Source organism: Aquarana catesbeiana, linkage group LG10, assembly GCF_042186555.1.
Source record: "Aquarana catesbeiana isolate 2022-GZ linkage group LG10, ASM4218655v1, whole genome shotgun sequence".
Taxonomy (NCBI): domain Eukaryota; kingdom Metazoa; phylum Chordata; class Amphibia; order Anura; family Ranidae; genus Aquarana; species Aquarana catesbeiana.
Genome location: NC_133333.1, coordinates 79067343 through 79084229, shown reverse-complemented (window position 1 = coordinate 79084229; position 16887 = coordinate 79067343). Strand labels below are relative to the sequence as shown.

Genomic DNA, 16887 nt, shown 5'->3' with positions numbered 1-16887 from the left:
AATAGACATCTGAGAGACAAACTGAGGTGGGGTAATAAAGTAGGTAAACATCTGGCAAAAATTCTGCAGCGAAAACGGGGAAAAAACTTTATTGATAAGATTAAAAGTAAAAAAGGGGACCTGAAGTTCTCATCAAGAGAAATTGGTGAGGAATTCAGACAGTATTTTGCATCTCTATATTCTGTCGATACAAAAGGATGTAGGAGGGGAAAAAAGGAAAGGGCAGAGGCCTTTTTAAAAGAGGCAGGGATAAATAAGCTGACCGAAGAGGACATAAAAGATCTAGATAACCCCATAACGGAAGAAGAAATCCGCTCGGCCCTAAGATCATCTCCCTCCGGGAAGAGCCCCGGCCCTGATGGTTTCACGGCTTGTTTTTTTAAAACATTTGGGGACTCTTTGGTCCCGAGGCTATGCAAATTATGGAATGAGCTTGGAACGCAGGGAGAGCTGAGCGAGGGTGCTCTGCTGGCAGCTGTGACCCTGATACCGAAAGAGGGTAAGGACCGCACCCTGTGCTCCAGTTATAGGCCTATAGCGCTTATAAACGCAGACATCAAAGTGTATGGCGACACGGTTCAAGGAGAAGATGGCACACCTGATCCATCCGGACCAGGCGGGTTTTGTTCCAGGGAGAGAGAGCAAAGACAATGGGGTGCGGTCCTTGCTCGTTACAGAAGCCATTAAGAGCAGTGGAACCCCAGGACTATTTCTGTCAGTAGATGCCGAAAAGGCCTTTGACAGAGTAGACTGGGGTTTCATGATCAATACGTTGGAAGCAGTAGGTGTTGGAGAAAAAATGATAGTGTATTAAAATTTTATATAATCATCCCCCAGCCTATGTAAAAGTCAACAACATTGCCTCAGCCCAGTTCGAAATGTGGAACGTCACCAGGTAGGGCTGCCCCCTTTCTCCTCTCCTTTTTGTTCTGACACTGGAACCCCTGTTGGCTGCTCTACGAAAAAACCCGGACATAGGGGGTTGTACTGTTGGAGGGGAGGAGCATAAGGTGGCAGCTTACGCCGATGACGTTCTTTTATACGTCACAAACCCTAGGATCTCGATTCCTAATATATTAGCTACAGTGAAGAGGTTCAGTAAAAATGGTGCTGGCCCCAAAAGTGTTTTATAAAATGCAGATGCTGCCAATCCCGTTGCCCCAAGTCTATTTTAAAAAGTTAACACAAATATTAAATTTGTGTGGAATAATAAGAAACCCAGAGTAGCACATAAAGTGATTTGCAGAGAAAAAGCACGTGGGGGGCTGGCTATGCCTGACTTCAAAAAATATTTTAATGCAATAGTAATTGCACGGGCGGTGGACTGGGTTAAGGGAGGGCACAATAAAAGGTGGGTTAGTTTAGAAACGGGGTTAAGTGGTTCATGTTTGAAATATTTGTTAGAAAATTAAGCCCCAATACACACATTACACAACTCACTTTCAAAACCTGGGACTTGATGCACACAAAAAATAGTTGGGAATATAACTCACCGCTGATATACTTAAAAAATAATGAACTGTTTCCCCCGGGGAGGGAGGAAGTAGGCGGAAACTGGATAATAAGTAATGAAACACAATTAAAAGACATCACGAAGAATGGGAAAATTTGCACGTTTCAGCACTTAGTTACACAAAAGGATTTAATGAAAGTAAATGGTTGGCGGTATATGCAGCTCTCTCATTTTGTTGAAAGTCTCCCTGGGCCCATAAGAGGGGAAAAAGATCTTAGACCAATAGAAAAAATAGTTAACAGTAGCAGGTCCAGAGGATATGTTTCTGTGATTTATAAAATGTTGCTAAACGGTGAAGAGATGGATATGCCGCCATTCATCAAAAAATGGGAAAGGGATTTGGGGGCAACATTAGAGGAAAATGCAGTGAGCAACATTCTAAAGGCAACACACAGTTCGACAATGGATACTAAAATGACAGAGACAAACTACAAGTGCTTATCTAGATGGTATGCTACGCCGGATAAAATCAACAAATACCAACCAGATAGGTCCCCTAACTGTTGTAGGGGGTGTAGGGAAGTGGGGACAATGGCCCAACTTTGGAGCTGCCCAGGGGTCAAAAAGTTCTGGCAGGAGGTACTCCAGATTATAGAGGAGATCACGGGTAAATCAATCCCTTATGACCCGTGGGTTTGCCTGTTTCACAGTCTGGAGGGAGGAAAGCGGGAGTACAATAGGTCCATTGTTCCCGTCTTACTGAATGCAGCAAAAAGAGAAATACCTAGGAGATGGCAGAATACCGAAGGCCCCAAGATTAGCGACTGGCTCCTAGGAGTGCAGGAAACATACAAGCTAGAGGAAAAGGAAAAAGACCCATCAATTAGGGAGCACGAGACAGCAGGAGGTAATTGGGCAAGTTGGGTGGTCTTTAAGAAATCAGCAAGGTACGCGGAGAAGAGGTTGTTCTGACCTGGTTCAAATGGGGCAATTAGAAAACAATACAGTGAAGTCTGTGGGGGAGGGATGGGGGGAGGGGGATTTGGGGTTTTAATTCGAGTGAAAGGGGGGGGCCTTTGGGGGACATGAGGGGAATTTAGCAATGTATTTTTGGTATGATTATTGTAAACTTTTTTTGTATGGATATATATAAATTAAATAAAGAATTGAAAAAAGAAAATGTCAGATGGAAGCTTTTCATCGTATATTCCGATCATGTGTATGCTTCATCGGACTTTTTTTTTTTTTTTTTTTTTCCGAAAATTCTGACGGACATAGAAATAGAACATGGTCTAAATATTTCCGACTGAACCAATTCCTATCGGGAAAACCACTCGTCTGTATGCTGTTCCGACGGACCAAAAACGACACCTGCTCTGAAGCAAGTACGAGACGGAAGCTACTGGCTATTGAACTTTCTTTTTCTAGTCCCGTCGCACGTGTTGTACGTCACTGTGTTCTTGACGGTCGGACTTTGGTGTGATCATGTGTACGCAAGACAGTTTCAGCTAGAATTCTGTCGTAAAATCCGGTCGTGTGCACACGACATAAGGGTTTACAACCACTTTAAATCATAATGGGAACAGAAACTACCCAAATTACCCTGATAAAAAGTTTACATACCCCAGTTCTTAATATCGTGTATTGCCCCCTTTAACATCAATGGCAGCTTGAAGTCTCTTGTGGTATTTGTGGCTGAGGCTCTTGATCTTCTTCTCAGATGGTAAACCTGCCCATTCCTCTTGACAAAGCCTCCCAGTTCCTGTAAATTTTTGGGCTTTCTTGCATGAACTGCACGTTTTGAGATCTCCCCAAAGTGGCTCAATGATATTGAGGTCAGGAGACTGAGATGTCCACTCTAGAACCTTCACTCACTCTATTCTGCTATAGCCAATGACAGGTCGACTTGGCCTTGTGTTTTGGATCATTGTCATGTTGGACTGTCCAAGTACGTCCCATGCACAGCTTCCTGGCTGATGAATGCAAATTTTCCTCCAGTATTTTCTATTTTTTATTATTAACATACTGCATTCATCTTTCCAACAAATTTGACCACATTTCCTGTGCCTTTTTTGTAGCTCAAAAAATTCCCAAAACATCAGCGATCCACCTCCGTACTTTTCATCATAGACCTTGACTCCTCTCCAAATGTAGCGTTTATGGTTGTTGGCAAAAATCCCAATTTTGGTCTCATCACTCCAAATGTGCCAGAAGGTTTGAGGGTTGTCTTTGTGTTTTGGCGTATTGTAAGCGGGATCATTTGTGGCACTTGCGTAGTAATGGCTTTCTTCTGGCGATTCGACCGTGCAGCCCATCTTTCTTCAAGTGCCTCCTTATTTTGGATCTTGAAACAGCCACACCACATGTTTTCAGAGAGTCCTGTATTTCATCTAAAGTTATTTGTGGGTTTTTCTTTGCATCCCGAACTATTTTCCTGGCAGTTGTGGCTGAAATTTTAGTTGGTCTACCTGACCGTAGTTTGGTTTCAACAGAACCCCTTATTTTCCACACCTTGATTAGAGTTTGAACACTGCTGATTGGCATTCTCAATTCCTTGGATATCTTTTTATATCCCTATCCTGTTTTTACAGTTCAACTACCTTTTCCCCACAGATCCTTTGAGAATTCTTTTGCTTTCTCCATGACTCAGAATCCAAAAACGTCAGTGCAGCACTGGATGAAAGATGCAAGGGTCTGTCACAAGTACATATATATACACACACACACACACACTATAAGCAAATAGATCACAGGTGAGGATGGTTATCTTTTTAATAGCTATTCAAACCCCTTTGTGTCAACTTGTGTGCATGTTATCGGGCCAAAATCACCAGGGTATGTAAACTTTTGATCGCGGTCATTTGGGTAGTTTGTTGTCATTATGATTTAAAAAGGGTAAACGCCGTTGATTGATGGCTGCAGCCAAACACTAACCGGAAGTGAAAAATGTTTGTGTTGTCATCCATATTCTCTGAAAAATGGTCAAATCATTAATTCTGCCAATTCTATGTAAACTTGTGTGTGTGTATGTATGTATGTATATATATATGTGTATATATATATATATATATATATATATATATATATATATATATATATATATATATATATATATATATATATATATATATATATATATATATATAAATAAACGGTGTAGGAATTACAACAGTTTGTATATGTGCCTCCCACTTTTTAAGGGACCAAATGTAATGGGACAATTGGCTGCTCAGCTGTTCCATGGCCAGGTGTGTGTTATTCCCTCATCCCATTTACAAGGAGCAGATAAAAGGTCCAGAGTTCATTTCAAGTGTGCTATTTGCATTTGGAATCTGTTGCTATATATATATATATATATATATATATATATATATATATATATATTTATATTTGATAGGCTTGTGTTTTGAATTTACCACGTGATAATTGGCATTTATTTTTAAGTTTGCAGAAATTTTGGCAAAGATCGAAGAATATGTCAAAAAACAGCCGAAAGCATCAGCAGGTACTGCCATTTTAATGCACTTTTGTTTTTTTTGTAAGCTTTCTGCTTTCACTTAAATTGTTGGGATTTATGCATGCTAGAGCTTGAGTGGGGTTGAAGGAGTCAGAATTGCTACGGATGCAGTCTGGTTTTGTAGCTATTGCATAGATTGTTGGTAGCAATACACTCAACTTTTATTAGAACCATCATCAATACGTTTTCTCAAAACGTCTTTCAGGACAGAACATGAGCTAACGTAGCTTCTCCTCTTCTCGCAGGAATCACACACCTACAACAGACTTTAAATTGGAGGCCTCTCCCCACAGTCCTCAGTTATCCTGTTTCCTCTGGCCATGTAGGAACACACAGGGAATGTGAGAACTAAGTTCTCTCGTACTGCCTGAGAGAGGTGTCCCAGGTGAGGGGGCCTATTCCTGGCTCCTTTCTCCCCCTTCAGTGCTCAGGGAGAGCCAGTACTGCCGGCAAGCTGCAGCCCATTTCTCCTGCATGGCGGCGGGCATGTTTTTGGTGTCCGGCAGCGTCTGGGCATACCCGCCGTATCATTTCCCAGCAGGGACGGAGCTTCCGGCCTGGTGCACGGCTTCAGTTTTGGATGTAGGGGAAGGGGCTAAGACCCAGTCAGTGCCTATTCTTGGTCCCGGGCTGGCGCAGCAGTGTTCCAACACATCAGGACCAGGAGACACAGTCCAGGTAGGCCATGTTTATGCTGCTAATTTTTCTCTGTGCACGCTGTTGTTGGTGGGGTTTTTTTTTTTTTTTTTTTCTTTCTTTCTGTGTTCATCCCCTCTGGTGGCTGAGGGCCTGTGTGAGGGTCAGTGCACGTGTGGTGTGGTATTAACTTCTGGGTAATGGCTGCACTGGTGATTTCGTTGTGGTGTTTTAGCATTTCAGTAGCTGAAGCGGTTGTTTCTATTATGTCTTGGGCGAAGAGCAGTGAAAAGGAGTCTAGTAGCAAGGAGTAAATTGTCCAGATTAATGGAAAAAAACCTTTATGCAAGGATTGTGTCTGAGCTTTAGTGAGGGAAGAAGAATCGGCTGCAGCACCTAATGACTTTCTGGCTTCTATGAAGGCTAAGTCGAGTGCAACTTTGCAGGCTTAGTCTTTTTGCACTCCCAGAGTGCTTCTGAACCCACAGCCACACCAGTCATCTGCTTCCTTGGATACAGGGTCAGGGATTTCCTCGGCACAGGTTGCTGCCTCTCCACCACGATCTGAAGGGGATTCAGAAGATGAGGTGGAAGATGACTCAGGATCAAAAATAAATTGTTGCTGAAAAAAGTGTACTGTCCTCCTTTTTAAAGCGATTCATGCCACCTTAGGTATTAGGGCGGAGGAAAAGAATCTCTCACTTCATGATCAAATGTCTGAACATATACAACACGTCTCCTGCGCTTGAAGGTGGGCCCCACAGTGGTGTTACTCTAAGCTCTTATCCTGGTGAATTCGGATAAATGCCACCTTGCTGCCCTCCATAAGACTGGGGGTGTCTAGATGCGCTAAGATAAGAAATAAACCGAGGGCTCACCGGCCTAGTGCATTATCCTCAATAAATGACTTTATTAAAAAAAAGGAATAATACTCACAAACATGCTCTTGAATACAGCATACCAGATATTGAACAGCTTTACGTCCATGGTATCGCGTTACAGGTGAAACTTCCCACAATAACACTGATGAGTTTCTAGGTATCGCCTCTTCCGCCATGGCCCTGAGGAAGAGGCGATGCCTCGAAACACGCCAGCTGGTCTTATTGTGGGAGGTTTCATCTGTATTGTGATACCATGGACATAAAGCTGTTCAATATCTGATATGCTGTATTCAAGCGCATGTGAGTATTATTCCTTTATTTAAAAAAAAAAAAAAAAAAAAAGTATTTTATTGAGGATAATGCACTAGGCAGGTGCACGCTCTGTTTATTTCTTATCTCATGATAAAATGTTTCTGGGGCTTAGCGAGCCAAAAGGTAGCTGTTTTCCTGTCCATTCAGCTATCTCTGACATGGTAAAGAAGCACTGTCAGGATCCAGAATAAAAACTTTTTCTCAAGTCGTCTTCCAGGACGGCACCCTGAGAGATGACTGGTCCTCCTGACAGGAAACACAATCAAAGAGGTTAAAAACCCCGCCCCTCCCTGCACTCCTCAGTTTTTGATTGTGTTTCCCCACAGCGAAACAGTTTGTTTTTTTTCTAATAGACGGAAGGCCGTGGGCTGGAAGTCCCCCCTTGGGCGCCAGACTGCAGGTTTTTGGAAAACCTTTGGGTTTGGTAGGGCTTGCCCTTCCCGGGGGGGTTCGTTCCCCTATTTTTCTCAGGGGGGCAATGAAGAGCTCCCCATGAGAACTGGAGGACCCTGGGCACTCTGAGTCTCCAGAACTCCAGGGACCATGTTCCTGCTCCTACCTCTCCTCACCTCATGGTTTTTAGAGAAGATTTGCCACATGCTGCTTGTTTTCTGCTGTTGCTGCTCTTTGCTGGGTTCCTGGCCGCCTCAGCGCCGGCGGCTGTGTGTAGGATCGGCGCCATTTTGCGGTGGTCATTTCTGGGAGGAAATGACGTCACGGCGGCCCAGGCACTAGAGCGCGCCGCCCACAGAGGAGGAAGTGGCCTCGGCAAGATGGCGGCGGCGTTCGGAACGCCATGAGGAGCCAGCAGCCGGCTTGAAACGGGTACCAGCACTTAAGAGGGGATTAATTCCGGGCAGCAGAGGCAGTGTCAGGCAAGGAGCAGGCGTCCACTACTCACTCACAGCAATGGAGCAGGAGGAGTTTACAGCCGTTGTGGAGGCCACCGGGGGTGAGTCTGTCAGGCTGGAGGAGATAAGGGAGGGGGTGCCCCTCTAGCTTTTCCCTCATAAGAGATCTCGTTTTATTTGTTACTAGCTAAATGGGCTTCTTATTTTACAGACACAGAAACCCAGAGTGTTGCCAGTAGACCGAGACCCAAAAATCCTTCCCGTTCCAAGAGGTGTGGGTACTGCAATGATAAACTAACTGCAGAGCACACCAAGCCGTTCTGTTACAAATGCATTCATAAATTATCGGGGAAGGAGACTTCAGAGGTTATGAGAGCGTTTCTCTCAGTACAATCTGAGATGCTGTCCACACTTAAAGCCTTCCAGGCTAGCCTCAATACTAGGCAGGATAGCAGAGAGGGCTCATCCTCCCAGGAAAGTGCTCTTTCTAATGTTAGACAGGTGAGCACTGCTCTGCAGAAACCGCCATCTTCTCAGGATTCGGAAGAAGAGGCGGAAGAAGTGGAAGGTCCCTGCCAAAGTCTCCTTGAAGAAGGGGAAGAGGCAGAAGATAGCCAGGAGGAAGGGGAGCATTCCAGGCCAGGTAGACATATCTTCTCAACAGACGATATGGAGGGCCTCCTAGGGGCTATTTATGCTTCTGAGGAGATCCAGGAGGCTCAGACTTCTGTACAGGATAGGTTGTATCAGGGGTTGTCTAAGGCTCAGTCTAAAGTGTTACCTATCCATCAGTCTCTGAAAGACATTGTTTTAAGAGAGTGGAAGGAACCAGAAAATAAACTTCAGAAGTTTAAAACCTGGAAACGCAGGTGTCCGTTTAAGGAAGAGGAGCAGGAGAAGTTTTTTAAACTTCCCAAACTAGATGCATCTCTGGCCCAGGTGTCTAAACAATCTGACCTGTCTTTTGAAGACGCAGGTAACATCCGGGACCAAATGGACCGTAGGTCTGAGACCCTTTTTACGCAGGGCCTGGGAGGCCAATGCGGCTACTTTAAGTCCGGCTTTAGCTTCAGCTTGTATAGCCAGGAATACTAACATGTGGCTGAATAAGCTAACTGATCATGTGGCGAGTTCTTCCAAGTCCAGGGATCTTTTGGATTCCTTGGAGGTAATTGGTAAGGCGGTAGCCTTTCTTGCGGATGCGGCTGTGGAGTCGGTGCGGACTTCAGCTAAGACAGCAGCGCTTCTCAATTCTGCTAGAAGAGCCATATGGGTTAAGACCTGGGATGGGGATCATACCTCTAAGACTAGGTTATGCGGTCTTCCTTTTGAAGGATCTCTCCTGTTTGGTACAGGGTTGGACCAGACCCTCTCCAGATCTACGGAGAAGGGGAAGAAATTTCCGGTTAAACCTAAAAAGGCCAAAAATTTTTTTCGAGGCCCCCAGGTCAACAACCGGTTTAAAGACCATAAGGAAGGAAAGAAGTGGGGTGTTGGTAAAGCCAAACAGAAAGGAGCTCTCCTTTTCTCCGGCCCTAAGGTCGCAGACAGGGATCCTAAGTGACGCCAGCACAAGGTGGAAGGGAGGCTGGCACAATTTATCCCACAGTGGGAGCGGGTAGTCCAAAGCCCTCTGGTCCTTCAGTGGATAAGAGAGGGCTATGGGCTAGAATTTGCTTCCAGGCCTCCACAGACATTTCTACTGACATTTTTACCCAGAGAAAATCCAAAAGCCATAGGACTCATGGAAAATATCGAGCAGTTGGCGAGTCAGAGGGTCATTCTCCCAGTTCCGGCGGATCATCAAGGAAAGGGTTTTTAATCCCACGTCTTTGTTGTTCCAAAACCGTACGGGAAATTCAGGTTAATCCTGAATCTAAGGAAATTAAATACCTTCCTGCGATACAAAAGATTTCGCATGGAATCGGTCTATACGGTCAGGAAACTTCTGTTAAAAAAGGTCTTCATGGCTACCATAGACCTGAAGGATGCATATCTGCATATTCCCATTCTTCCGCAGCACCAGGTATTCCTTCGCTTTGCTATCCGCACAGATCGGGGTACACAGCACTGGCAGTTCCAGGCCCTACCTTTCGGACTGGGGGCCAGTCCAAGGGTGTTTACAAAGATCCTTGCAGAGGTCATCTCCTACCTGCACCTTCAGGGGATTTCCCTGATACCATATCTAGACGACCTGCTGGTCTACAACCTTTCCAGGGAATCCCTTCTCCAGGATCTGGACAAGGTAATATCCACCTTGGAGTCCCTGGGATGGTTGATAAGTCAGGAGAAATCCTCTCTGATTCCTTCTCAGACCAAACTGTACCTGGGTCTGTGGGTGGACTCGGTAAGGCAGAAACTGATCCTTCCGCAGGAGAAGATAGAAGCATTGATTACTTCAGTGTCTTCAATCCGGCACCAGAAGGTAGTATCCAGAAGAGTGATCATGAAGATTCTAGGTCTCATGTATCCCGGCAGTGCCTTGGGCCCAGCTCCATTCAAGACCCCTGCAAAACTTCCTTCTATCCTCATGGGATGGAAAGAAGGAATCCCTAGATACTCTGATGACCATTCCTCTAAGAATAAGAAATTCCTTACTTTGGTGGCTCGACCCTCAAAGGTTGGGGGCAGGCCACCTTTGGTTCCAGCTTCAGCCGGTCAGAATAAGGACCGATGCGAGCTCGTGGGGATGGGGGGCCCATCTAGAAGAACTGCAAGATCAGGGTGTGTGGGACACATGACAGAGAACTGCCTCTTCCAATTTCCGGGAATTGTTAGCTGTCGGGGAGGCTCTAATAGCCTTCGAGAACAAGATCAAGGGGAAGGAAGTTCAGATCCTCTCCGGCAATTCCACAACAGTGGCCTTTCTGAACCGTCAGGGGGGTACACGGTCGCTTTCCCTAATGAATCTCACACAGGAGATTCTAGAATGGGCGGAGCAGAGAAGACCGTCCATTTCTGCGGTACACATAAGGGGAGTTTTCAACATAGAGGCAGACTTCCTCAGTCGTCAGACAGTACAACAGGGAGAATGGGAGCTAAACACCGAAGTTTTTACCAGGGTCTGTCAACAGCTGGGTACACCGGAGATAGATCTCTTTGCCTGCAGGAAAAACAGGAGAGTCAAGAGGTATTTTTCCCTCTGCAGGGAACGAGGGTCCGAGGGGGTGGATGCATTGGCTCAGGAATGGAATTTCAGTCTGGCGTATGCCTTTCCTCCCTTACCTCTGATTCCAAGAATCCTTCAAAGACTGAGTCGGGCCAGGGGCAATTTGATCTTGATTGCCCCCTGGTGGCCCAAAAGGTCCTGGTTTCCCACGTTGTGGAACTGGGCGGTGGTGCCTCCGGTTCAGCTTCCAGAACGTCAGGATCTTCTGCTTCAAGGCCCTCTTTACCATCCGAACCCCGGTTTCTTCAGGTTGACAGCCTGGCTGTTGAAAGGGAGTGCCTGCGCAACAAGGGGTGTTCAGAGAAGGTGATTGACACCCTGTTACTGAGTAGAAAACCGGTAACTAGACGCATTTATGCTAGGGTCTGGGGGGCTTTTTCCCGTTGGTGTGAAGCGAGAAAAGTTCCCCAGAAGGAAATTCCAGTTATTTTAGACTTCCTACAGGAGGGAGTAGACCGAGGTTTAGCCACCAAAACTCTGAAGGTTCAGGTGGCGGCCTTGTCTAGTTTTCTGGATGTTAGATTAGCTCTAGATCCTTTAATTAAAAGATTCTTGTCGGCTAGAGAGAGGCTTTCCCCGGTGCAAATGAAGGAATTTCCACCGTGGGATTCATCTTTAGTCTTGGAAGCCCTGACCAGGGCACCTTTTGAGCCGTTGGCTCAATCGTCAGTCAGACTGATTTCTTTTAAAACCGCCTTCCTTCTGGCTGTTACTACAGCCAGAAGGGTGGGCGATTTGCATGCTCTTTCTTTGAAGGAGCCTTTTTTCCGCCTGTTAGAAGACCGAATTATTCTCAGGCAGGACCCTTTGTACCTTCCCAAAGTAGCTTCACGCTTTCATAGGTCACAGGAGATTATTTTACCCTCTTTCTGTCTCAATCCACAGAACGAGAAGGAAAGGGCCTTCCATACGTTGGATGTCAGGAGATGTCTGTTGCTCTACCTAGAAAAGGTTAAAGAGTTTAGAAAATCCCAACATCTGTTAGTTAGTTTTTGTGGAGTTCGAAGAGGCGAACAGGCCTCTAGAACAACCATTGCTAGATGGATTAGACAGACTATTGCCATAGCTTATGAGCATTCAGGTCAGACGGCTCCAACTAATCATAAAGCTCACTCTACAAGGTCTCTGGCAACCTCTTGGGCAGAAAGAGCCGGAGCATCGGTAGATCAAATCTGTAAGGCAGCAACGTGGTCAAGCCAGAACACGTTCCTGAAACATTACAGAGTGGAACTTCTGTCACCCCAGGATCTGGCCTTCGGCAGAAAGGTCCTGCAAGCGGTTGTCCCGCCCTAAGGTAGGCCTGAGCTACTTACTCTTCTCTCAGGGTGCCGTCCTGGAAGACGACTTGAGAAAATGACCAGTTACACTTACCGGTAACTGTGTTTCTGGGAAGTCTTCCAGGACGGCAGGCCTACTTCCCACCCGGTTTGTATTTTTATATATTAGTACATTGGAGGTGTTTTCGTTTCACTTTCATGCACTGGTGTGGGTCAATACTTTTGCACAACTGAGGAGTGCAGGGAGGGGCGGGGTTTTTAACCTCTTTCTTGATTGTGTTTCCTGTCAGGAGGACCAGTCATCTCTCAGGGTGCCGTCCTGGAAGACTTCCCAGAAACACAGTTACCGGTAAGTGTAACTGGTCAATTTTTTTATTATTTTATTTGTTTATTTTTCGCGATCTCACAAGATACATTTCCCGTTTCTTCTTTGATGAATAGTCTTCATCAGTTTGGAACAAAGTGCCTAAGTTGGATGCTGCTTTTTCCCCTAAGTCTCAAAAACCACAGACCTTGCTTTTGAGAAAATGGGAAGCCTAAAGAAGGCAATGGATAAAAGGGTTGGGGTTTATTTTTGAAGAGATTATGGCAATCCACAACTGAGAATTTGAAGCCAGCTATGGCGGTTCCTTCTCTGGCAAGATAAACCAGCTTAAAGAGCATATTGGCGCAGGGACCCCCAAAAAAGAGATTCTAGATTCTTTTCCTATAATTTCCAGGGCAATTGGATACATAGCAGATGCGTTCCACAGAATCCGTGCTTATGACAGCACGCTCAGCGCCTTGTCTAGTTCGGCAAGAAGGGCCTTATGGCTGAAGACCTGGCAGGGGGATTCCAAGGTTAGGCTATGCGGAATCCGCTTTCAGATCTCTTCGGTCCAGATTTGGAATCCATTTTGGATCACTCAGCAGACAGGGAAAAGTCTTTTTCCTGTTAAAAATAAGAAACGCTAAAGAGTTTTTTTTTTTTTTTGTTTGTTTATTCCCCAGAGGAATTTGAAGCAAGGTGATAAGTCTCAGGAAGAAAAAAAAAAAAACAAGCCTGTACATCCGGAATCTTGTCAGCACAAGGTACAAAATAGAATTTGCAGAGGCCAAGAAGGTATTTTGTGACGGATATTCCACAAAATCCAGTAAAAGCTCTGGCCATGAAGATCTTTTGTACAGGATTTGATACTTCAAAGAGTGGTTGTACCGGTCCCTGCAGGAGAAGAAGAAATTAGGTTTTATTCCTATATATTTCTGGTGGGAAAGCCTTTAGGAAATTTTTGCCTAATCCTCAACCTGAAGCCATTAAACAAGGCAGTGTTTATACAAAAAGTTCAGAATGTACTCAATCTTTTTGGTCAGAAATTTGCTGTTTCCAAACTGTTACATGGCATTGATCAACCTAAGGGAAGCCTATCTCTACATCCCAATCAGAGAGAGCTCCCAAAGGTTTTTGAGACTGGTCCTGAGATCAGGGCAACCGGTCCAGCACCTGCATTTAGGGGCACTGCTTTTTGGTCTGTCATCCTCACCCTGCTTTTTCATAAAAGTGATAGAGGCCTTGGCTCCCCTAAGGCTCAGGGGCATGGTAATCCTCGAGAACCAATTAAGGAAGAACCTACAGGTGGCCCACAACCATCTGCAGAGCTTGGGCTGGATCATAAATGTGCAAAAGTCCAACCCGATTCCGTACAAGCAAGTCCTATTTCTGGGGTTCTGCAGTTGTTCACCGGAACAGAAGATTTCCCCCCTCGCCTTCCAGGACAGCTACTTGAGAGATGATCGGCTCCGCCCTCTACAGGAAACACAAATCAGAATTTAAAAGGCCCCTCCCTTTTCTCTGACCCTCAGTTGTTTTGTGTTTCCAGACCCTCCAGGAGCACCGACACGTTTTTTGTTTTCTTAAGGTCTGGTAACTGTGGTTGGTGGGCCCCCCTTCTCTGGTTTCATCCAGGACTAGTTGTGGCCAAGTCCTGGATGATGGTATGTACCAGAAAGGTTTCCTATTTCTAAGGGTTACTTGCCTGTGTAAATGGTGGCAACTCCCTTCCTTTTTCCCCAGCGCTGCTGTGTGGAACTGTGTCCTCCTAAATGCTTCATTTCGGTGTACCAAGATGGCGTCAGGAGGACTTCCAGTGATGCAGCAAGATGGCGCCAGAACCGGAAGTCACATGACGCACTTCCGGACGCCAAATTTTTATAAAGAGCATGGTGTGGAGACACTGAGGACATGCTGCAGGGGAATGGCCTGCTAAAAACGCCATTCTAGGTGCAGTTTTTGCAGTACAGCAGCAGTCTTTTCTACGATCGTTCTTCGCTTGCTTCATGGAGCTTGCGGACAGGTCTGAGGATGGAACGTCCGCTCGTATTGAACCAGCGGCAGCATCCGGGTCCCATACTGCCCCCAAGGTAAGCCCTTGTCTGTGGATAGCTACAGCAAGGGACTTCTTTTGTATGGATCCTTTTAATTTATGGTCCTTGTTTCTGCTCTTTTCTAGGCCAAACCGGTGAAGAAGAAATGCGGGAACTGTAGGGCCAGGCTCTCTGATAGTTATAAAAAGCTATTTTGTGAGGATTGTATCCCACCCAGAGCTAGTTCAAAGTCTTCCTCCTTTAGGGAGTTAATGACTTCTATGAAGGAGGTTGTGGACTCTTTTCGGTCACTGAATGACAGGGTTACTAGTATAGGCCTTCCCTCGTCTAGACCCATAGCTCAAGATCCTTCAACCTCTGCCAAGTCCCTTCCCTTGTTAGTATCTGAGACTATTAGTTCACGTGATACCTCTGATCTGGAAGAAGGTGAGAATCCAGTCTCTTCATCCGGTGAAAAGTCTGCATCAGAGGAAGATACAGGTAGCTCATCTAAGTATCTTTCCAGTTGAGGATATTGAACTATTAAAAGCAATTTATACCTCAAAGCAGATTGGGATGCCACAACATACCCAATCTGTACAGGATAAAATGTATAGGGGCCTTCAGGGACGGAAATCTAAAACCTTTCCGGTACATCAGTCTCTTAGAGGCATGATTCTGTCTGAATGGAAAGAACCTGAAAAAAGGTTGTTTCAATCCAGAGGACACAAAAGGTGATTTCCTTTTCAGACTGATTTTGAGGAGGTTTTCTTTAAGTGTCCTAGATTAGATGCCCCTATGTCGCAGGTGTCCAAAAGATCAGATCTTTCTTTTGAGGATTCAGGGGTCCTTAAAGAGGAGGATCACAAAAAAAAAAAAAAAAAAATTAAGTCAGCAGCTACAAATACTGCAGCTGCTGACTTTTAATTGGACACTTACCTGTCCCTGGGTCCAGCGATGCGGGGGATCAAAGCCCCACTCCTCTCCCCCTCTGTTTGGCGGCGCCGGCATTGCAACTGTGGGCGCCGGGCTGTGGCTTCACAGCCTGGCACCCACTGCGCATGCGCGAGCGGCGCCGAGCGCCGTGATTGGCCGCTCAGTCACCTGGGACCTGTAATGGGTCCCAGGTGATTGACAGGAGGGAGGGAGCAGAGCTGAGCCCTTCCTGTGCTGAGACGGAAGTGATGTCACCAGCCCAGGCACTGAAAGAGGCAGACTACGAGGGACCCCCTAGCAACAGGCATTTAGAGGTGAGGTAAAAAAAAATATATATATATATATATCTATCCAAATGTTTTTTTGTATTTATTTATTTATTTTTTTTGAGGCCGACTCATTGCTGCATAGGGCCTGGGATGCTTCAGCTTTTTCTTTAGGCCCAGCGATAGCATCCACCTGTGTGGCTAGAAATTTTAGACCCCAAGGAAGAGATTAGAGAATCCCTCCCACTCATTGCCAAGTCAGTCGCCTTCTTAGCTGACGCAGCAGCAGATTCAGTCAAATCCGCAGCCAGGGCTTCTGCTCTCATTAATTCAGCTAGGCGAGCTATCTGGCTTAAATCTTGGGAAGGTGATCTTCCAAAAAAAAGCTCTGTGGCATTCCTTTCGAAGGCAAACTATTGTTTGGTTCTTCCTTAGAGGAAGTCTTATCTCGTTCCTCTGAGAAAGGTAAACGATTCCCTTCTTCCCAAAGGAATAAGCTCCAGAATAAGAGGCCTTTTCATGGCTTCCAAAACTAGGCTAATTTTAAAGCCAACAGGCAACAGACTAAAAAGGTTAGGGGTAGGGGGAAGATTGTGCCATTTCATCAAGGAATGGGCAGAGATTTCCACCAATTCCTTTATCCTTCAAACTCTGGAAAAGGGTTACAGATTGGAATTCAAAAATCCCCCCCCCCCAGAAGTTTTTTCTTACCCACCTGCCGAGAGACCAAGAGAGACGGCAAGCCATGTTAAATTTGATCTCTGTGTGGGAAACAGAGGGAGTTATTTCTCCTGTCCCAGAAATTCAGAAGTTCCGGGGATTTTATTCTCACGTATTTCTGGTCAAGAAAGCTTCCGGCGGCTTTCGTATATCGTCATAAATTTAAGCGTCCTGAACCAATACATAGTTTACAGACGTTTCCGTATGGAGAACATTTTATTCGGTAAGAAATCTGTTGTTACCAAAGATCTTCATGGTGACCCTGGACCTTCAGGACGCTTATCTTCATGTACCAATCTGCCAGAGCGACCAAAGGTTCCTCAGGTTTGCAGTGCTCGTGGGAAACGAGCCGTCTCACTGGCAGTTCAGTGCCCTTCCTTTTGGTCTCTCGGCAGCACCGAGGATTTTTACAAAAATCATGGCCGAAGTCATGGCCTTTTTTCGGATTCAAGATGTATTAATCGTCCCATATCTAGACTATTTATTTTTTGATTTTTTTTTTTTTTTTTTCTCAGGGCAAGGAGTCCCT

General features: G+C 45.5%; 1 protein-coding gene across 5 annotated transcripts in view; it reads left to right on the top strand.

Moving 5' to 3' along the window:
* Positions 1 to 16887, top strand: part of PRPF31 (pre-mRNA processing factor 31) — a 190007-nt gene that overhangs the window by 25329 nt on the left and 147791 nt on the right. For all 5 annotated transcript variants that reach the window (XM_073602307.1, XM_073602310.1, XM_073602308.1 and 2 more), the window contains exon 3: positions 4898 to 4958. In XM_073602307.1, coding sequence (XP_073458408.1) covers positions 4898 to 4958 — 61 coding nt within the window. The remainder of the gene's footprint in view (positions 1 to 4897; positions 4959 to 16887) is intronic.